General features: G+C 42.6%; 3 protein-coding genes across 5 annotated transcripts; 2 read left to right on the forward strand and 1 right to left on the reverse strand.

Moving 5' to 3' along the window:
* The first annotated feature begins 339 nt into the window (after positions 1 to 339).
* On the forward strand, positions 340 to 5,855 carry krr1 (KRR1 small subunit processome component homolog). The gene is made up of 10 exons (XM_020099977.2): positions 340 to 499; positions 1,520 to 1,695; positions 2,431 to 2,565; positions 2,717 to 2,842; positions 3,409 to 3,492; positions 3,626 to 3,682; positions 4,009 to 4,179; positions 4,373 to 4,450; positions 4,895 to 4,991; positions 5,072 to 5,855. The coding sequence occupies exons 1-10, from the start codon at positions 424 to 426 to the stop codon at positions 5,215 to 5,217; spliced, it is 1,146 nt and encodes a 381-aa protein (XP_019955536.1). The 5' UTR covers positions 340 to 423; the 3' UTR covers positions 5,218 to 5,855.
* A 128-nt stretch (positions 5,856 to 5,983) lies between these two features.
* Positions 5,984 to 9,316, reverse strand: glipr1a (GLI pathogenesis-related 1a). Of its 2 annotated transcripts, none has more exons than XM_069519308.1 (5): positions 8,623 to 9,316; positions 7,715 to 7,960; positions 7,439 to 7,551; positions 6,989 to 7,074; positions 5,984 to 6,610 (listed from the first exon to the last, which is right to left on the reverse strand). In XM_069519308.1, exons 1-5 carry the CDS (start codon positions 8,794 to 8,796, stop codon positions 6,456 to 6,458), a joined length of 774 nt encoding a protein of 257 aa, XP_069375409.1. In that variant the 5' UTR covers positions 8,797 to 9,316; the 3' UTR covers positions 5,984 to 6,455. The 2 variants fall into 2 exon arrangements, with proteins under 2 accessions (XP_069375409.1, XP_019955538.2); XM_020099979.2 differs by having other exon boundaries at positions 5,984 to 6,619.
* Positions 9,317 to 12,897: 3,581 nt separating this feature from the next.
* Positions 12,898 to 20,312, forward strand: LOC109637564 (resistance to inhibitors of cholinesterase protein 3). Of its 2 annotated transcripts, none has more exons than XM_020100019.2 (6): positions 12,898 to 13,256; positions 14,769 to 14,989; positions 15,518 to 15,587; positions 15,707 to 15,797; positions 16,081 to 16,190; positions 17,359 to 20,312. In XM_020100019.2, exons 1-6 carry the CDS (start codon positions 13,115 to 13,117, stop codon positions 17,778 to 17,780), a joined length of 1,056 nt encoding a protein of 351 aa, XP_019955578.2. In that variant the 5' UTR covers positions 12,898 to 13,114; the 3' UTR covers positions 17,781 to 20,312. The 2 variants fall into 2 exon arrangements, with proteins under 2 accessions (XP_019955578.2, XP_019955579.2); XM_020100020.2 differs by having other exon boundaries at positions 12,913 to 13,256; positions 14,772 to 14,989.
* The last annotated feature ends 924 nt before the right edge of the window (positions 20,313 to 21,236 follow it).

Here is a 21,236-nt window from a genome sequence, read left to right on the forward strand (position 1 = left end):
ACAGTTTTAGTTTTAAGTGCAGTCAAATTTACGGGAATTTAAAACAACCAGATTAAATAGAAAAATCTTTCAGGTATCTGGGTTGTTAACACAGACTGTTTATAAAAGTTATCTTGATATATTACGATGATGTAATTGTGAGACAAGTATTAAATGTAAATAAGTGTAATCTGTGTCTGAAATAAATTAGTATTATATATTATATAAATTGAAGGTGACCTTTAAAGTCTTTATATTTGTAACTGCACATGCTCCGTTCTTGTGTTTGTCTTTTAAACAAGTAAACATGAAAATAAAACGAAATATTCATTTAAAGAACAGCCTCTTGCGGAAGTGCTCTGAGACTCCATCCAGCAGGGCGGCGCTGTGGTGGTTTGAGTACAGAACCTCAGAGCGCAACGTCACTTCCGACTCCACTCAACAATGGCGTCCTCCACGACGGGAGACGGCGTGAGTGAAACACAAAGTGGGAAAAAGTCTAAAAAGACTAGAAACGAAGGTGAGTGTTGACGCTGCGGAGTTAGAAAGTGACTCCGGACTCCAGACTGTCGAGTCCGTGTGGAACATGGAGGAGCGAGTCTGTTAATCCCTGTCGACATGTCGGGCTGCGAGACACGCGACTGTGGCTAACGAGTGAGCGGAGCTAGGTTGTAAACATCTGTTGTTGTTTCCCCTCAAACAAACTGTTCATACTCTCACTGTAAAGTTTCTTCACCTCTGTAAACTAGGACACTCGTCTCTTTGCTTGTTCGCATCAAACTCGGAGTTTCTTGTCGCCTTGCTGTGTCGAGACCTGGTTAACACGCAGGATGTTTAGATTTCCCACTTCTCCATGGATCTGTAATAGATGATGACATGTGGCAGCCACAGTCCTCAGCTGATTCTGAGGCACTCATCCTTTCAGTTCACTGTGGCTCTTTTGTCTGAGAGCTGGAGAATGTATCATAGCAGGGGGTAGATAATCAAGATTTCCTTTTTTATATTTAATTGTAGGAGTGACAGAGTCGTTAGAAACTTACACTGGTTTGTATAATGTTAACCACTCTTAAGATACTTATTCAAAATATGTACACACACACACATATTAATAAGAACTACACATTTTCTAAAATATAGTCAGTGATAAGTGCATACCTCATCAGGTCTGTATTGTTGTGATCTTCAATCCTTTAATTTTATTGTTTCAAATACACTTCTTGATTTCTGATCCTGTAGTTGACTCTGTCCATTTTAAAGCTGTTCACATTTGACTAACTAAGGCAGAGTAGCTTCAATTCTAAGTATCCTGTGTAAGAATCTTTCTATTTGTAATGTGACTTCAGATGGAGATAGATTTATATACCTACATAATACATTTTGGTTGATGTCCTTGTTTAATTTGGATTTATATTATGTTTTTAGTAATGGGCAAAAAAAGTGTTTTATTGATGTCATAATTATGGAGGAGTCTGTGTTTGAGTTACATGGAGTAAAACAATCTTGTGTGACTTACCTTGGTTCTCCCGTCTGTGTCGTGCAGTGGATGAATCTGAACTCCTGACTGTTCCCGATGGATGGAAGGAGTCGCCGTTCTCCAAAGATGACAACCCCCGTGGTCTCCTGGAGGAGAGCAGCTTCGCCACCCTCTTCCCCAAATACAGAGAAGCCTACCTGAGAGAGTGCTGGCCGCTTGTGGAGAAGGCTTTAGGAGAGACTGTAAGTTGGAACACAATGCACTGAAAACAGACGAAACACTCCCTGTTGTACTGGAATAAATATGTCTGCAGGTGATAGGAATTTGTTTTGGCTTACATAGATCCATAAATAAAGTCGGACTCTTATAACTTATTCCCTCTTAAGCTTTTCCACTTGTATTTTGTACTTAATAGATTATTAAAACGTGCCATGTCTTGATTTCTACATTGAAATATATGAAGGCGACAGAGGCTGTGACTGACAGTTTACAAAAGCTGAAGATCAACTAGAAGATAAAGGCAGAGATTGGACTTTTATTTTAATATTCAAGATTTAAATTGTTGGATTTTGTACATCAAGCAAATTTTATGATCATTTGTGCCCAATGGAGGAAACTTCAATGTGCCGATCAAAGCTGCAGCTTCTACTTTCCTGTATTTATTATTTATCATCATTTCGGCCACAAAATATCAATTATTAAAAGACATGTCATATGCAGCTGGTAAATACATACATTATAAATAATGAATAAATGTGGCTGTTGCTCTGTAGGCAGGTGCTGGTGACTTGAATTGAATTCTTTTAACCAGTGGAGCTCAGTGGTATTTTAAACATTTTAAGTAAATCTGAATAAAAACATTTGATCTTTCGTTCCTTGTTAGACCAAGTTGTCGGTCTGTACTGTGTAGTTCAGATATTGATTCTTGACATAATGCCGTTTCTAATCCTGTGTGATGTTGAATATGTTTCTCTCAGCACATAAAAGTGTCTCTGGACCTGATTGAAGGCAGCATGACAGTTAACACCACTAAGAAAACGTTCGACCCGTACGCCATCGTCAGAGCCAGAGACCTCATTAAGCTGCTGGCCAGGAGTGTCCCGTTTGAACAGGTGATGACCACTATGCTCGCACACACCATTTGTCGGGTTGTGGTCTCCTGATTACTGTTGCAGTGTCACGCTCACACTCCTTTGCTTTGACTTTGGTGTCTGGTTGTTACGTTGCTCTGTCACACCCTCATGCTGTTGTTTTTACTTCCAGGCTGTTCGGATATTACAGGATGACGTGGCGTGTGACATCATCAAAATCGGAACCCTGGTTAGGAACAGAGAGCGGTTTGTGAAGCGAAGACAGAGGCTGATCGGTCCCAAGGGTTCCACTCTAAAAGTGAGGGCCACACCAGGATTCAGCTTTGAGCAAACACATCTCACATCTCTCAGGCTGCAGCACGTTTACACTTTCAGCACTTCTACTTTCTTTATTTTGTCTTGACTCAGTAGAATTCAGTCTCTGGGCTCCAGTAACTTAATTTTATCACTTCAAACAGCAATAATATCCAGAACATATTTAATCATGTTGGTTATTCTTCAGACCTTTGAGCAAGGATCCTAAAATAATAGAGAAGGCTGTAAAATGTTTGCTCAACTGCTACAATAAATATAAAAAAAGATCATTTCATTTATTCAGTAAAGCTTTGGATCCTCTGAGGAGGAAATATTCAAGATTAAAGTGAAAACACTAAGCATTGTCAATTTAAACCCTGTGTGATATGACAGGAAAAACCTCTGAATTGAATTATTGAGCCTCAGTGTTCCCTGGTTTCTTTCTCTCTCTTCTTTGTTTCTTATGCATTTTATCTCAAGGGGGCAGCATTGCCTTTGATAAGCCACAGTATCTGACTGTATTATTGGAACAATGAATCAATGCTTTGCTCTCCTGTTTCTTCCCTCCAGGCGTTAGAGCTGTTAACCAACTGCTATGTGATGGTGCAGGGCAACACGGTGTCGGCCCTGGGGCCTTACAACGGCCTGAAGGAGGTAACAACCCAGCTCTGACTCCTGCTTGGAGTCAATCTACTTATTGATTGGACCTTCCACTTGTTAGATACTGAACCTCAATATTGAAATCAGAGAAATGAGGACATTTAAAAAGGTTTTCTCCTTTGTTCAGGTCCGCAAAGTGGTGATGGACACGATGAAGAACATCCACCCCATCTACAACATCAAGGTACATTCAGGCTGCTGAAGGAAACGTAGCTGGTTAAAGTACTGGTCTTAATTAAGGTACAGGCTGCATTCATGCCCGATGAAGATATTTTCCATCCTTGTTCTCGATGTCGTGATGAAATAAATCTCTCTTGGTTTGTACGCCAAGGTTGGCGCGACCTGGAGCTGAGGGCATGGAAGAGGCACCTGTGTACTTCTGTAGTGACAGCCAGTGTTAATAAACCTGCACACAAGACATATAGTGGCACAGTGCATCACCAGTGTCACATTTTGTCATCCACTCACTCCCCGTCACTTCTTTCCTTATTCTTTTGTTGGCATCATCAGACGCTCATGATCAAGCGGGAGCTGTCCAAAGACCCTGACCTGCGGGTTCAGAGCTGGGAACGCTTTCTGCCCACATTCCGCCACAAGCACCTGTCCAAGCGCAAGCAGCCCAAGAAGAAGAGCGTGAAGAAGGAGTACACGCCGTTCCCTCCGCCACAGCCCGACAGCCAGGTCAGCACAGCTACATGTCTCTAATACTACCTCAGCAGTGTGTAAGGAGAACTTGTACCATGCTGTAAACCAAAACCACCACAGGCATTATAAAAGTCAAGATGATCAAAATCTGAAGATGGAATTCATTCAACTTGATAGAAAAATCCTGTTATCGCTGAAACACATTGTAACATTTGTTTCTTCTTTCTAGGTTGACAAAGAGCTGGCCACAGGAGAATTCTTCTTGCGTGAGAGCGTGAAAAAGAGGAAGAAGATGGAGGAAATTAAGGTGAGCGCTTACAAATCCGTTCACACGCCGGAGACGACCGCAACGAAGTCCAGCCGTCCTCCAGCTGGGGTTTTCCAAACTTAACACTCAATCAGCTCTTAGTATGAAGGCTCTGAATGGAGGTCCGGCCCACGAGTATTAAAAAGGCTTCACAGTATCAAGGGGAGAAAGAGAAAAGTTGCCAGAGAGAAAGTTTCTGAGTTCACAGAGGACATTACCATGGTTACTGAGTCAGACTTTTAGGGATGTGACGCAACTTTTTTAAGTTTTCACTAAAGCCAGTTTCTCGAATGCACCGTAGCCAATCACCGTGTTGCCTTCACTGACACTAGTTTAGCATGATCTAATTCTAGGTTACATTCTAAACCTGTGAACTTCTGCCCTTAACCACTGAAGAATGAAATTAGATTGTGAGAAGTGACTGTCATTGTTCCTCTTTCTCAGGTCAAACAAGCAGAGGCGCTGACTAAGAAGCAGGAAGAACGGAACAAAGCTTTTATTCCTCCGAAAGAGAAACCCTTGATGAAGAAGACCACTAAAGGTAGAACCGCAGAAACAAGCCTTTATCTTATTTATCTGAAACTGATGGTTTGACTCACCCGTGTTCTGACTGTGTCACAGCTCCTACAGATGGTAAGCTGGACATCAATGCCATCAAGGACAAAGTACGAAAAGCGAAAACCAAGAGGCTGGGCGCTCCACCAGTGAGCCCGGCTCCTCCGCCCACAGACAAGAAGAAAAAGGGCAAATCGAAAAGCAAAGGCTAATCACAGGCCGACCGCTCCTCTGTCGTTACATACGCGACGTGACGCGTGTTGGATGGAGCGTGGACTCACACAGAGAGGATGGGACGTCAGACAAGCCGTGTCCATTTAAACACACAGACTGTCCCAGGTGTTTTATTGAACTATGTTGATGAATTTGTTCCTGTATATTCTCTCTCTGAAGACCAAGTGTCTCCCTCCTGTCCCACCCCCATGTTGTCTTCTAGTGATCACAATTGTCCAGATTTTGTCAGGTCAGTATTTAAATATGGAAAAATATATTTTCTCTTTAATAAAGACTGGTGTGTGTGTACAGGAGCCAGAACCAGACAGAGAAACGTGCCTCTTATTTTTAAGCCTCTGCGCTGGAGACAGCCAGTGGCCAGAGACATGTCTTTATGTTATCAGTCCCTGTGGACATTTCATTTTACTGAACTATCACAGGATCGCTTGAGGGAATTTCCTCAGATTTGGTACAAATGTTCACGTGGACTCAGTGATGACCTGATATGATTTTGGAGGACGAAGGTATGATGATGTTCTTGTAAGCTTTTTAAATCAGGAGCAGCCATTGAGGAATTTCTTTACATCTGGCACCAACATTCTTTTGAATCTGGAAATAAATTCTGTGGTTAACTGAACTGGTTGGTGGAGACATGTTTATGTTTGATTCTCTCTGTCAGAGTGAAGCGCAAAGACCAATGTCGTCACCAGAAGGAGTTACACATAAAAAGAGTATTTATCTTCAATTATGAAGAATCACAAAGACTTTAGATCCATGCACTATATTTATTTACACACTCTGTTCGGTACATATTCACAAGGAAGATTGGGGGTGGGAGGGTAAAGGGGTGTGACTGGGGGGTGGATAAAGGGTAGACGGGGGAAAGGAGGAGTGGGGATTGGGTGAGGAAAGAAAGGGTAAGGTGAGGCGTTATGTTTTTGGGTTATACGTACAGACGTTCACTATAAGTCGTCAAAGGTCAAAAAGTCACAGAGGCCTCAAACATGTTCTTGTCCTCTTGAATGTGATTTCTCAGGACCGCCCTGAGGGAAGTTCTTCATCACTTATCACAGGAACTCAACCACAGTGCTGTGTGGACTCGTGAGTACAGTTTATGCAGAGCTCTGTCTGGACTTAAAATCAATCTATCAACAAACAGGGTCTAATTAAATTCACATCTTCATCTAAACGCTGTCTGAATCTGATTTCAATGTTGTTCAGGTTGAAACGGGGAAATCTACTCATAGCAGAAGATGTCAGGGTAGAGCGAGCGGACTGCAAATGCTGTGATGAAGGTGAGGAGGAGGCCGACGGGCCGGGCGATCAGAATATGCCCGTAGTGAGAGTCAGCAGCAGCCAGGTCAGGCTGTCCATCTGGGCTCCTGCTGTCGCCTGGAAACGCTGCGGAAGAGTCGGCTCCATATAGTTACATCAACATACAGTAACATGACAAATGAAGTGCACATAGTACTGCTGCACTGTTCGACACCAGTGCTACATTTTAAACACAGTATAATAGTTTTGGAACTCGTCTCCATGCAGTTTTAACCCTCTTCACAGAAGTTCCTCTTCCACGCCTTTTTCAGCCTTTTAAAAAGTGACTTGTTGGAGGTCGAATGGTTCTAAAAGGTTTGGGTTGTGACTTTTCCACAGGTCACCTCAAAAAAAGGAATATAAAAGAAATACAAGTACCCCCAAAAAGTGTTTTTTTAGACAAAATATAAAGGACAGGACGGAGTATTTGCAACACAAACAGGACTGAGTACTCACGGCAGAGACGGTCCACACAGGAGCCTGCACATCCAGAGCAGGCTGCACCTCCAGATGTATACGGTTGCGCTGAGTTCATGTTACCCCTGCACAAGGCACCATCATCAAAGGTCAATCACTTTCACACATATATATATATATACATACATATATAGTAGTTTGCTCAAAACTGTCCTCATCTCTTTATTGTTGGTTTGACATCATTTCTGAATCTGTGTGTTTGGAGATGTGGTAACAACATGTTAGAGTCAGGACATTTTGGCCTCTCCTCATTTTCAAATATCAGACTGAGGGTTAAGACTTGCTTCAAGGGTTAGGGGAATAATTAGGGGTAGAGTTAGGCATGCAGTTCTTATGGGGCTACAGAATACTGTGTGTGTGTGTGTGTGTGTGTGTGTGTGTGTGTGTGTGTGTGTGTGTGTTACCAGTGACACTCAACGCTCAACTTACGCTTCACCATAGTTGCAGACAAAAACAACACCCTCCATGGAATTAAAGCCAGCGACACCACCTGGACACAGATGCGCGGCACAACCGACCTTGTAGGTGCTTCCCCACACGACCTGGACACAACAACATGGTAACATTGTACATTGCAGACTAAATGCAGATATAAGGTTCCTCTTATGTTTAAAGTCCCTGGCCTCTGTAGTGGTTTGGGACTTTAAACACAAATTGGGCAACACAGAATAAGCACATTATTATTTTGGACTGTGGTGCACGTACCTGTGTATAGTGTCCACACACTTTACTGCATTTGTTCTCCTGGTAGTTGTAGTGTTCCTTTTCATCCACCCATTTTTTTATGGCTAACGTCACATCAAATAAGGAGGGTGAGCCTGTCCATATGTTCTCCCCAATAGGGGAGAAGTTGGGGTGCAGACTGGGAACATCTTTGAGTTGGGGGTTGTGTTCAAACTTGCAGTGTCCTGCCCATGTCTTCGCAATGATGGCCAAATCCTTGTCCCATGTCTGGATCAGCAGAGACAGAAAATATCAGGCAGCTGTCCCTCATCCTGAAAAGCTCTTTTTCTTATGTTATTCAGATTAAACAATTCAAATTATGGGATTCAGATTTGTTTGTAATGCAAATTGAGCAATTCAAATTCAAATATAACTAATTCAAATTCATTTTGTATTGGCATATATTTCTGCCCTTAGTTTGCATTCATGGGAAACACATTTTCTCTTTTCCTTGTAGCATACAGACATGCAGTGTGTGTGTGTGTGTGTGTGTAAATTAGTGTTATTTGTACAGTTGTAATGCCTCATTTACTGCACAGAGAAGTTCTTTCTTGATTGATTTGATTTTATTACACATGATTTTACTGCTGCACAGGGGGGGGGGGGAATCTAGAAAAATTCACAGGGTGGCATTTATTTAACTTAATTTCAATTTAATCATGAATATTAGAGATATTTGTGGGGAAAAGTCCCCCTCCCCTGTTTTACTAAAAGAACATTGCATGGTGGATGAGTAAAGTATTAGATAGAGTAAGCTGAAGGTGGTATATCAATATCAAATTGATTCTTCTGATATTTTTCCAAATACGTCTTTTTTCACTTCACCTAAACTGTGACAGCGCTGCATACCGCCCACTTCTCCGTGGTGAGAAAGTGTCTGCTTCACCTACCATGTACAGCATGTCATTTGCAGGTGGGCTGACAGACGACCGTGCACTGTTGTGCTCCCTCACACAGTCATCGATGAACCTGCCGTCGGTTGTTTCCGGCAGCGAGACTGCAGACGCCCCAGAGTCCAGGAGGATCCAGACCCACAGCGACACGAGCCCCACCGTGCTCGTCATGCTTCAAAAGATCAAACTACCACGAGCGAAGGCACAGAATTTGCAAACTGTCACAGGAAATTGCACTGTGGGGAGGAAGAGGATGTAAGAGATGTTCTGAGAGGAAGCATGTCAACATATGTCATCGTTAACCCATGCATTTCAAAACGTGTGATACACCTCGGGCCTTTTTCACATCATGTGCACAATGAAGTCGTTAAATTCAGTGTATGTGAATCAGAAATGACATATTAGGCAGAGAAACAGTGGAATATTGATTGCATGCTAAATTATTATTATTTTAGTTGATAGTCTCTTGTACAGTTGAAGGTCTTCAGCACTAGTTTGATGATGCGTTGCCAACCACCAGCAGATGTTAGTGACATATCATCAGCCTTTTCATTGGAAGACCCCCTCCTCCAGGGCAGGCCCACCACATCACACTTCAGTATGTGTTCACAGTCTGTAATTTTTCTCTTGATGCAGAGCCATTGACCGCGGAGTTCTGCAGTCTGTGATATTTGAAATTAATGAAAAAAGAAACAAATATATTTCTAATATTTGATTTTTTTAAGCCAACCTCTGTGCTTGCCTCTGCACTCTTTCACTTTCACATGCATTTTAAATGTTAATTATTCACTTTCACTGTCCAACTCCCAAATATATTTCAGAATTATCAAGGTGGTATGTGTCCTCCAGACCTGGCACATCTGCAGATGGATCCCTGCTGGTTACCCCCAGGTCACAGTTTGTGATGAAGGGAGGTCGAGCTTCGCTGCACGGAGAATCTCCTGCTGTCTTCTCACGTGAGCTCACTGGAGTGAGGGGGCCGGCAGGAGACACCGCAGAGACTCGCAGCCGGACATTTGGCTTCTTGCATACAACCCCTCCAAAGAATGTCAGGAGATCATCCAAAGTTCAGAGCATGTCTGAAAGCAGCAAAAGGGTGTGTGGTCGTTGCTCCTCTCCTCCAGGTGGAGGCAGTGTAGAACCATCAAACTGTTGTGGTTTTAACATGGACATAAGATTAAAACACTGAGTGTGAGTATCATATAAAGACAATATTTGACTGTGTGTGTGTCTGTCTGTCTCTCTCTCCATCAATATAAAGAGTCTGGGTCTCGCTATGTGACTCAGGCTGAGCTGCAGCGTCTATTCTCAGGTGTGATCCCACCACTGAGCGGTACGGGGGCTTTGACCTGCTCCGTCTCCGGCCTGGGCCGATGCACCCCTCCTCAGGCGACCTGGTGGTCCCGGGCTCCCCCAGAACAACCATACCGATACCGAGCTTGGTGCGGACACCCGATCAGCACAGTCCGCTGCAGCTCAGAGCTCCAGAGCTCCACCGATCCTCCAGACTCAGCCTCCCGGACACTTGGATTACAGATGCGCGCCACCGCACCCGGCGAACAGCTGCTTCACCCAGAGAGGTGGAGAGGTGCTGCTGCACTGTGACGTCAGCAGCAGCCACGCTGCTGCGCCATAATAATAATATCTATATGTATGTCTTATATTTGATTCTAATATATACATATATATATATATATATAAATGTATAAATATAGATATTATAGCATGGCCGCTGCTGACGTCACAGTGCAGCAGCACCTCTCCACCTCTCTGGGTGAAGCAGCTGTTCGCCGGGTGCGGTGGCGCGCATCTGTAATCCAAGTGTCCGGGAGGCTGAGTCTGGAGGATCGGAGCTCAGCTCAGCCAGGGCGAGGGCTCAGCAGGGCCAGGGCTCAGGCAGGGCCAGGGCTCAGCAGGGCGAGGGCTCAGGCAGGGCCAGGGCTCAGCAGGGCCCAGCACGGCGAGGACCCAGCAAGGGCCCAGCAGGGTGAACTCAGCTCAGCAAGGGCCAGCAGAGTGAGGACCCAGCGAGGGCCCAGCAGAGTGACCTCAGCTCAGCGAGGGCCCAGCCGGGCGAGGACCCAGCGAGAGCCCAGCAGGGCGAGCTCAGCTCAGCAAGGGCCCAGCAGAGCGAACTCAGCTCAGCAAGAGCCCAGCAGGGCGAGCTCAGCTCAGTGAGGGCCCAGCAGGGCGAGCTCAGCTCAGTGAGGGCCCAGCAGGGCAAGCTCAGCTCAGCAAGAGCAAGCTCAACCCAGCAAGGGCGAGACCCAGACTCCTTATATTGATGGAGACACACACAGTTAAATATTGTCTTTATATGACACAACAACTCACACTCACTGTGTTTTTATCTGATTTCCATGTTAAAACCACAACTGTTTGATGGTTCTACACTGCCTTCACCTGGAGGAGAGGAGCAATGACCACACACACGGGGTAAACCTTTCAGCTGCTGAAATCTGACCCTCACATTTTTGTCTTGGGATATAAATACACTCAACAACGTGCTGTGTGTAATGAACCATACACAATGTATATAGTAGAGAAGTGAGTGTAAATCTGTGAAATATGTTTTACTATCTTGTTTTGTTCATTTATAGTTATAGTGCCTGTTTGTGACTAGATATGCCTTTCATATATTTGTTTCCTTATTAATCAAATGTATTTATTTTCATCACAACCAGAACACTTGAATTTATCTGGGCAGCTTTTAAACTGGGACTTACCTTTTTATTTATTCATGCTTAATAATAGATATTTGAAAACGGCCAAGGAAAACCCAGTGTTAGTAGAGCGAGAACATTTATTTCAACATTCAGCTTACCCAGTGGAGACATAATCATATACGTTGACCATTTCTTTTTGGATTTTGAAATAAAATACAGATTTATAAAAGTATCTTTTATGCACTTTTTCAGTGCAGGCCCTCAAAGTCGGTTTTATCTTCCCTAGAGTTCACTAAATAAAGATTATATGGCACTCATGTTACACCAGTATTGACATGGGTGTGAACAAAACCACACAAGCATAACAGCTAACATTAGAGAACATTAACAGATCCCACTGCTTCCTGGAAAACCTCATGGGTCCATCTCACTCCAGCAAAAATGCATGTTTGTTCCTCTGCCTTCTGGAAAGAATCATAGAATACACACCTCATTTTCATCTTTATATCTGCAACTACTGGGCAAAATACCTCATATACTCGTCTATACAGTATAAAGCTAGCGCAACAAAACAGCTACAACAGTAAAATACTGCTTATATGTTGATGCATAACATTTTATCAGTCATAGGGGGTATTTTTGTAAGATCATTTTACTGACAATATTAATGTAGAACTGTTACTTGAAATGTATTTATTTATTTTTTAATTAAAGGGTTCAGCAGCTCGTGGTGAGGTTGCTTGTTGAACTGAAACCCTTCATCTCGCTCCTCTCAAAGTGTGAGTGAACCTTTGATGGCCTTCAGGTAACTTGAAAACATGAAAGGCCCTCTCTAGAGCCACAGTTAGTTTTTTTCACTTCTGGACTTCTGCAGAAACATGGCGATGAAACACCTAAGAAATAATGAGAGGTACTCATTAAAGTTGTCCCACCCAGGGCCAGGGGCCAGGGGGGGCACTGGCCCAAGCTAAAATCTGATTAGCCCTTGCAGTGCCTCTGTCCTTTCTGTGATTCTTTTTAAATAAAGTAATTACTTCATTTAATTTCTTCAAATCTGATGACAACATCGAATCTACATGGGGCTGATCCTGTGGTGGGGCAATGAGCTCAAATCTGATTGGCCCCTGAAGTGCCCCTGTGCTATCAGTTCTCTTTAAAAACACACAACCATAAATATTGCAATTTGTTAAAAACATTTCTAAGTTTTTCAGAAGTACACAATGTGTTTAAAACAAGGAACAATTATATATATATTATATAATATATATATAAATATATTCACTGATGTGTAGTTTTGCTCAAAGCTTGCTGACAGTAAACAATGAATGAACTTACCAAATGAGGAATTATGTGTGGATGTAGGACATATCTATTGTATTTTGTGAAGCTATTTGTAACCTTGATTAGATAAGTGCGATATAAATAAAGTTATTATTATAATAATAATGATAATTATTATTATTATAAAGTTGGCCCCTCTGTTCCCCTCACTTCCTGTGTGACTAATTAAAGATTTAAAAATATGAAAAACACAAAAAGCAGCCTGTTAAAACAAATCTGTCTCAGGCCAGTTTATTTTTTTTCGTGAAGGCTTTTATTGTGAAACGTCTTCCTCCCGGAAGTGTTCCTGGTGGCAGCAGAGTGGAGCTCAGCTGTTCTGGGACCAGCAGTGTGCTGTTACTCCTCTAATGGCGCCTTGTGTCCACTGTGTCTCCTCCTAGCTACACCCTCGCCGCCTCCTGCTCCCCCCTCGCCGCCTCCTCCTCCCGCAGCGGGCCGCAGTGAGCGCTTCTCGGCGGCTGTGCTCGGCCGTCGTGTGCAGGATGGTGGTGTCCACATCCCAACAAGTCGCCCTGGCTTTCACCGCCGTGCTCTTCACCTTCGTCGTCCTGCCGAGGATGTTCGGCGTCGGCAGCGGGACCGCGGCCAAAGACACGAGGTTCGATTCCCGCTACTCCAGGAAAGGTGAGAAGGAGAGATCGCACAGCGACACGGTTCCTCCGGGCTCCCCCGATCTCTATCACATGAGCTGCAGCCTGCACCGACTAGTTGAACACTAGTCACACCGGAGGACTGCACAGTTTGTGGGTTCAGTTGTGTGATGGTGCTCTCAGGTTCGTGGGATTCGAACCCGTGAGCAGCCATCAAAGGTTCGATTCACTGTAGAACTCAAGACACACAGGAAACACTCACATCTGTCCCTTTAACAAGTCAGCGTCCACATTCAGTGGCGGATCTAGGATTTTTCTAACCCAGGGGCTTCACGTGTTGTTCTGCCAAACAGACGATATGGCAGAAATGTTAATCTTTCATTGATTTGGAGAATAGCTGGTAGGTTAACAATTGATCCATTGGAAAAGTGAGGGACACGAAAATTAAAACGTCCTCCCTGAGGAGAGAAGGCTACAGAGTCAGGGAGTTTTTATTGTTTTCTTTTCACTTTTTAATTTACTCGTTCAGTGACATTTAACTTGAACACTACCTTGTTTCCGACCGCCTAAACGTGGTTGCCTGGCCTCCTTTTCAAATCGCTTCCTGCTCACTGTTGTTTCTCTTATATTTAGTTTTCTTGCTTTACTGCCAAAGCACTTTGTAAACTCCTGTTTTTAAAAATACTATATAAATATGGATGTATTTATTGTATAATATGTATTGACAGCAGATTGATGACTGGCTTTTTAAATCCCCAGAACCACAATGAAACTTTTTGGTTCAGTTGGTTTGCATGAAATAATAATTATAATAATAATAGTAATAATACCTTGAATTCATATAACGCCTTTCAAGAGACCCAAGGACGCTTTACATGTGTCCGTGGGGACAAAAAAGAAAAGAAAAGAATTCACACAAAACAGGACAGAAATGAAAACAGCACTAATGTCAGGGTGCGTTAACTGAGGCCCTAGTGAACAGGTGGTGTTTGAGGAGTTTTTTTTGAAGCCGTCCAGAGATGCAATGTTTCGGATTTCGGCGGGGAGGGAGTTCCAGAGGGTGGGTGCTGCGACACAGAAGGCTCTGTCTCCCAAGGTTCACAGTTTGGTGTTGGGGATGGAGAGCGATCCTGAGTTTGAGGACCGCAGCCTTCCGAGCGGACTGTCGGGGTGGAGGAGGTCAGATAGATATGGTGGGGTTAGGGAGTGGAGGGATGTATAGGTGAGAAGGAGGGGACTGGAGTCGATGAGGGCCTTGCTCGGGAGCCAGTGGAGGTGAATGAGGGTCGGGGTGATGTGCTGCCAGGGCTCAGTGCGGGTTCAAACAAACAAACAAACCAAATAAGTAGTGTAAGCTCCAAAAGTGGAAATTGACCCAACTCCCTGTATGAGAGGAAAACAAAAACCAGTATGATATGATATTAACAATTCTTGGGAGCTTTGATTTTGAATTCTGTCAAATTAAACCTAGTTCAGAAGCGAATTCTGACTTTTCCGAGACACCCTCACTCGAATTAATGAAACCATGTTTTTACTTCTCTGGCAGCAGGTCCGGGTCCAGGCGGAGTCCGAGGTCAGCCCATCAACGTGAACGGCCCTGGCGCTCCTCAGACCGCTGAGAACGTGCAGCAGATGAAGAAGCTGATGGAGCAGGAGCTGAAAACGGACAAGTTCAAGTCCAACAACAACAACAAGGGCTACGTGTTCACACTGATGCCTCTGTACGCCATCGGAGTCGGAGTGTTTGCAGCCTACAAGTTTCTGAAGGTGAGATAGAGAAACGGTGACCGATGCTCTGTAGCAGCGGCAGCTCAACGCGGATTAAAGGGAGATGAAATATCTGTGTCACCTCTAAAGGGTTTAAAAAAATAATATTTAATTTAAGCAGGTTATGCTGTAAAAATAGCCAAATTTGCATTTAATTTTCTCAGTAATTCTGCGGTAAAATCTTCTGAAATGTGACACGCTAACAGTGCGGGTCACCATGAAGAAGAGTGGGGGGAAATATCTGTGTCACCTCTCAGGGTTCTGCACAGAGAGTTTAGCTTCACTGAACTTCAGGGTTCTGAGGACCGAGTCCGGCAGCAGGTCTTTACTTGCCACCGCTCAGTTACTGCAGGTGACTCATACAGTTTCAGAAAGGAAACTGCAACCAGCATCGCCACAGACCAAGTAAACAGCCCATTCTACACAGCCAGGTTTAGAACGCGCACTGCCCTAGTGTAGAGCAGTTCTAACTTTGACAATCAATTGTTGCATAACGTGCATCAATCAATCGTTCTTTTCACCCGACAGATCAAGTCGGCAGACGACCAGGCACAAAGAGACAAATTATCAAAAGGGGCCAAAAAATCAGTGGAGGCAGGTGTGTATCGCGTGTATTCTGATTTTCTATTTGCATATATGAGTTTGTTTTTTCTGTGGTCACACATATTTGGTTACCCTGCGAGATTTAGATGCCCTTGTTTGCTTTTTAATGTGTAGAAAACCAGTTGAACGAGCTGGAACAAAGACTTGCGCAGACTGAGAGGATGCTCAACTCCATCCTCACACAGCTGGACCCGCTCACTAACTGGTGAGTGCTCAGCAGTGTCACGTGCTTCGCCCCGCAGGTGTACACACCACACCTCTATACTCTGTGTACATATCCATGATATATGATCCTTATTTACTGTGCTGCATCTCTTCTCCTTTAGCAGACATGCAATATAAACACTTTGAATTCACCTGCATGAGGGAAATAGGGATGGAGAACTTTATACTACTTCACTGATTCCTGTCATTATAATATCTCTCTCCTCCAGTGTAAGGCCATGCTCTTACTACAATGTTATTTTTTACTCCTCATCTCTGTGCAGTGTGAAGTCAGTGGCCCAGGAGCAGAAAAACGAGATCATGTCTCAACTACAAACCATCCGCTACCTGATGAAGAAGAGAGGCATGGACTGTCCACCGCTGAACATCAACGGTGGGCTCCTCATCTGTCTCTGACTGTGTTCACACTGCAGCCCAATCAATCAACAACTATACACACCGACTATGTTTACACAGTCACCAATATTCAGACTATTGACACTATTCAGACATTATTGCGATAATGATGTTTACATGAGTTGAGATGCGGCTAAAGTCACAATACGCATGTCTTAATATTGCTTATTCTGAGTATGATCTTATTCCCGGTAAGGTAATCAGAAAATGCTGTCAGACATTATTTGAGTTAATATGGAAATATTGGCGTCACTGTTGTGATCAGGCCAGACCAATGTGTTCAGGCACCTCAAACCTGCAGTAACCAATATTTTCAGGTGCACATACAGTATGCTAACTGATTTTTACAATGATGAGACAAAATGCAGCTTATATAGTGAATTACTGATAACACAGCCTCATGCCACCATCACTCCCTGCAAACGGTCATCAATGTATTCTTTGTCCTGAAAACCACAATTTGAAATTCAACTTGCGCTGCGACACTGATCCATAACTCCAGACAAGTGTTTTGCATCCAGTTTTACACTTCATCTGCAAAAACCTCAGAGCACTGCCACAACAGTGTTTAAAATAAAGAAGGACAACCTGGTGCATGAGCGCGTGACATTTTTAATATCTTCGGTGCAGTAGGACCCGCATGTTTTCCATGAAGCCTGTGGTTTGGTAACGTGACCATGTGATTTTTAATCAGATTGGTTCATGCAGAGTCTCACAAGAGAAAATAAAAGGATGGGGTCGTGTCCCTATCTTTATTCAAGGTCATGGTCTTTCAGTTTCGGAGCAGGACTCATTGAGTTTTTGTAGTACTCTCACTCAAAACCAGGTGCACCTGCACTCAGATACATCCTGCTTGGGCCTCGATATTTGTGCTTTTGCCGCTTTGATCACGGTATAATGAAGACAATATTGAACTGAACAAACTATGAAATAATCACTGACCAGCCATTCAAAGATTTCCTGTCAGCTTTATCTCTAAAACAGCTACAGGAAGTTTATTGATGGTATCAGAGCATATCAGACAGATTCTGTGAATGAAATCAGTATGACCTGTTTTTACTGTTGCATGCAGCCTCTGCAGGAGACACAGCTCCATTCTGTGAATTGAGACTCAGCTTTGATATCACTTGTTTTGACTCTTTCAGAGGCCTCCTGTGAGCGTAACCTGGATCACCTCATCGAGTCCCTTGGGGCCAATGACTTCTCTGCAGCGGATGCTTCGTTGAGGAAGAGTGAGGCCTCTGGAGCAGCAGAGACCTCGGAAAAAGACTATCAGAAGAACTCAGAAGCGAAAGATGAAGCTGCAACAGAAGGTGAAGAGATGAAGGAGCTTGTACCAGAGGAATCTGATGGGGAAGCAGAAAAGGGAGATATGTTGGAGGATGTGAAGGAGCAGGAGGAGGAGGTGGAAGAAGAAGAAGAGGAGGAAGAAGAAGAGGAGGAAGAAGAGCAGGAAGAAGGACTGGAGGACCGTGAGCTCATGCCTTCATTAGAGGACTCTTATGAGCCAAACACTGAGGAGGTGCCGTCTGCATCCGGCCTCAGGCGACGCAACAGGCCTGAATGACACGATGCGCGACTTCTGCACTGAATAGAAATGTAATAGGTTATTCTGAATATTTATTATCTGAAAGGCTTTCCTTCCAAAATGCTGTGTACTTATTCATCACAGACACATAAGGCATTAATAAGAAGCATTAACCTCGTATCCTATATCATAGACATTGGGCTATATTTTCCTGCTATGAACACAAAGACAAGCACAAACTATAGATCTTGTACACACCACAAGGTATATGCAAGTGCATGTGCTATTTTTAGTTCTAAGCCTACAGTGTGCTTCAATATCATGGTTTTCTATAGTATCAAACTAACCCAGTGATAGTTGGTTATAGATCTATGGGTGCATTGTGAACAGAAACGGCCAATTGTCAGCAGCCAGTTTGACAAAATGTTAAACTAAAATAACACAGCATATACAAACTTAACTCAAGCTGCACCGAATATCGCACACTCTTAGATAAAACTCCCTTAAATGTCCCTGTTTTTTTTAACCAAGATCCATTCTTTAAGAAATCATTGAAAATGATAAAAAAAAACTATTTCTCAATGTTAAAGAAAGTCAAAAGAAGATCCTGGATGTATCCCCTGATCTGGATTTACAACCAGAATGTAATGGATTCTTCCCTGACTCGTTCCACATCCTCCACAGAGTTTTGTGATGATCACTCTAGTTGTTTTTTTTGCATAATCCTGCTAAATAATACAAGTTATGAAAATGTAGTGTTTGGTTTTAGGTGTCTGTGTCGTTTTTTTTAGTTTAGTTTTAATCACCTGCTGCAGAGCCTTCCCATCCTCATGCTGCTGTATCCATCTTTTCACAGTAATGAGGCTCAGATGGGCTCCACTGCTTGGGGACGCAGTTGCCCACAGAGACTTTGAAACTTTGGAAACATCTGCTCTAAGATATCAAAGCTACTGCTGAATCTAGAAATACCAGTTTATGTGTGGGGAAATAGTTTGTATCCCTCAGAAAAACCAATGCCTTGTGATGCCTCATTAGCAGGATGGGACTGCACCGTGTTGGCTGCACTGGGCACAAACATCCAGAAGAGCTGTAAATATCACAGGGTGTTTAACGATGGGGAAAACGCCAACATAGCTCCTTTTACTATTGCTTGTTGTTTTACTCTTTGTGCTCACATGAAAATAGAGCCCACTGTCCTGTAGTCTCCTGTTGTCAGTCATTTTATAATAATAATTATCACATTTTAAATCAGAATTACCATATTTATTTTTATCAGCACAGTCATCGATTCAAGTTTTTAACCTGTCAGAAAAAGCCAAACATTTCAAAACATCTATTCTCCAGGTGGTAGTCCATGTTGTGTTGTTGCTACTTTGCATTTATAGTTCCTTTCTCCATGCATGCATCTCCCAACATTGCTGCATTTCATTCAGGTCCAGGTCCCTGCTGTTGTGCACGTTGACATGTCTCGCTGGGACAGTCCTATAGTTTTATAGTTGCATTTTAACCCCCAGGTTGCTATTGGACTAACAATCCAAGTGCCAGTGACGTTTGTATGACGAAATGCATAGAAGTCTTAACATGAAAATGTACATGTCCTTTTCTATTTTGGATATATTCCATTTTTTCATCACAAAGGATGTAACGGTAATGCTGCTGGATGTGATGAGCCCACTCAGCCTGCAGCATATTCAAATGTTTGTTTTAGACGTGTGAACTCGGGCTTGTGCCATGTTGTCGATACATCCAATCATATCTGTGCATGTTTTATTTTCTATCACTGTTTTTGCCTGCATAATGTTACTGCATGATATTTGTATTTACTCATCCAAAAAGAATATGACAATCATGTGATCAGCCAACAAACATGAATGCAACAAGAAAAGCAATCAGTTGTCACTTATGCCTTATGTTTCAGTTGCTCCTTTGAAATTGTCGTTTTAAATCCATTGGAGATTTTATCTTGATGAGGCTTTGAGGATGGTAACATCAATTGTTTTAGGTCCTGACAAGTGATGTTATTTATGCTAATGTCATGGAAATATGGCGGCATTAACCATTAACCTTTATGATGGATCATTTTTATATCACATGCCCTTGTTTGTTACAAAGTAGCCCTTCACAATAATACTCCCCTTTTTATTTAACTTTGCAGTTGATACTAGCCTGAATGCTGGTGTAGTAAATCGTGCTAAGATGTGGTAAAAATCACAATAAAATCATCTTAATAATTTTTGCCCAAACGCACATGTCCCTATAAATAGAATTTATTGTATAATACGATACAACCCACAAATCATTGCCTTATTCTGGATAAAATATTTAACCTGTACACCCATCCACACATAGTATGTTTGCCTCACTTTTCACTTCTGACACTTTTACATTTGGAAATGATCACCACATGGTACCACAAATCTTTGCCTTAAATTATTTTGTACATTTCTGTCATTTCTTTCCCTTTAACCAAAGTCACCTTTCTGTGTTGAATATTGTACGTTTCCTGTCGGAGTTGGGTGAACAAATAATCTCAGCTTGTCTTAGTAGAAAATAAAACAACAAAAAAAGTTATGAAAGAGGTTTTCTTCAGTATCAAAGTAACCCAGTAATAGTTGGTTTTACATCCATGGGTATATTGTGAGCAGAAAAGCTTTATTTTACCATCTGTTATCTGATAATTATGTCAGTTTGACATAATGTAAAACTGGAATGAGAGCACACACCTCTGCCAAGGTCAAACTGTCCTGTCATATTCAATCAAGATGTATCAAATGTCACACATTCACAGAATGTGCCTCATTTTTTCATCAAGATCCAATTATAACAATAATAATTCATTAGGTCATAAACGTTGAAGATCACTAAGGAAATTAATAAAAATTCCTGGATCCTGATCCGGATCCTCAACAAAATGTAATGTTTTTGTCCCTGACCTATATCACATCCTTCCACCAAGATTAGTGGTTTTTGTGTAATCCAAATAAAAAAATGGCCTCACATGCACAGCTTACATTCACTGACTGAGGGAGTGTGGTAAAAAGTAAAAGATAACCTCAGCTTGTGTTAGTAGAAAACAAAACTTAAATATTGGTGATATTGGTGTATATAAACATTGACATTTGAAAGCTATTATCTTAAGGTTCTCCTTTTAGCACTAAAGATGGTCTTAATACTAGTATTGGACATATTGTCTGCCAATACCTTTAAATCTTCTTCCTCCACTGTTGTCTGCTTATTTGTACTTTTGTCATGTCAGTGATCAGTAGTAGGGGAAGTGACAGCATTTGAATAAAGGAATAGTTGTTCTATTTATTAATTTAAATTATTTTAATGTCAGAAAAAACCTGCTCAGGTGATGGATCAGAGCCATGCTGCGTTCACGTCATAAAGGAATTTCCCACACGCCTGCATCCATATCATCTATAAAATAACCCGGACATTGATTTCCTGACAGTTGCAAACATTGATATAAATGTGAAGCGTGTGCTCATTCAA

Source organism: Paralichthys olivaceus, chromosome 23 (genome assembly GCF_024713975.1).
Source record: "Paralichthys olivaceus isolate ysfri-2021 chromosome 23, ASM2471397v2, whole genome shotgun sequence".
Taxonomy (NCBI): domain Eukaryota; kingdom Metazoa; phylum Chordata; class Actinopteri; order Pleuronectiformes; family Paralichthyidae; genus Paralichthys; species Paralichthys olivaceus.

Excerpts from the sequence above, each read along its gene's own strand:
- LOC109637564 (XM_020100019.2), top strand. The coding sequence starts at position 13,115 with ATGGTGGTGTCCACATCCCAACAAGTCGCCCTGGCTTTCACCGCCGTG. Across the intron at positions 15,588-15,706 it reads CAAAAAATCAGTGGAGGCAG|AAAACCAGTTGAACGAGCTG; the intron begins GTGTGTATCGCG and ends TTTAATGTGTAG. Across the intron at positions 15,798-16,080 it reads CTGGACCCGCTCACTAACTG|TGTGAAGTCAGTGGCCCAGG; the intron begins GTGAGTGCTCAG and ends ATCTCTGTGCAG.
- krr1 (XM_020099977.2), top strand. The coding sequence starts at position 424 with ATGGCGTCCTCCACGACGGGAGACGGCGTGAGTGAAACACAAAGTGGG. Across the intron at positions 1,696-2,430 it reads AGAAGGCTTTAGGAGAGACT|CACATAAAAGTGTCTCTGGA; the intron begins GTAAGTTGGAAC and ends TGTTTCTCTCAG. Across the intron at positions 4,992-5,071 it reads GATGAAGAAGACCACTAAAG|CTCCTACAGATGGTAAGCTG; the intron begins GTAGAACCGCAG and ends ACTGTGTCACAG.
- glipr1a (XM_020099979.2), bottom strand. The coding sequence starts at position 8,796 with ATGACGAGCACGGTGGGGCTCGTGTCGCTGTGGGTCTGGATCCTCCTG. Across the intron at positions 7,075-7,438 it reads GTCTGCAACTATGGTGAAGC|GGGTAACATGAACTCAGCGC; the intron begins GTAAGTTGAGCG and ends TGCCTTGTGCAG. Across the intron at positions 6,620-6,988 it reads CTGTGTGGACCGTCTCTGCC|CGTTTCCAGGCGACAGCAGG; the intron begins GTGAGTACTCAG and ends ACTCTTCCGCAG.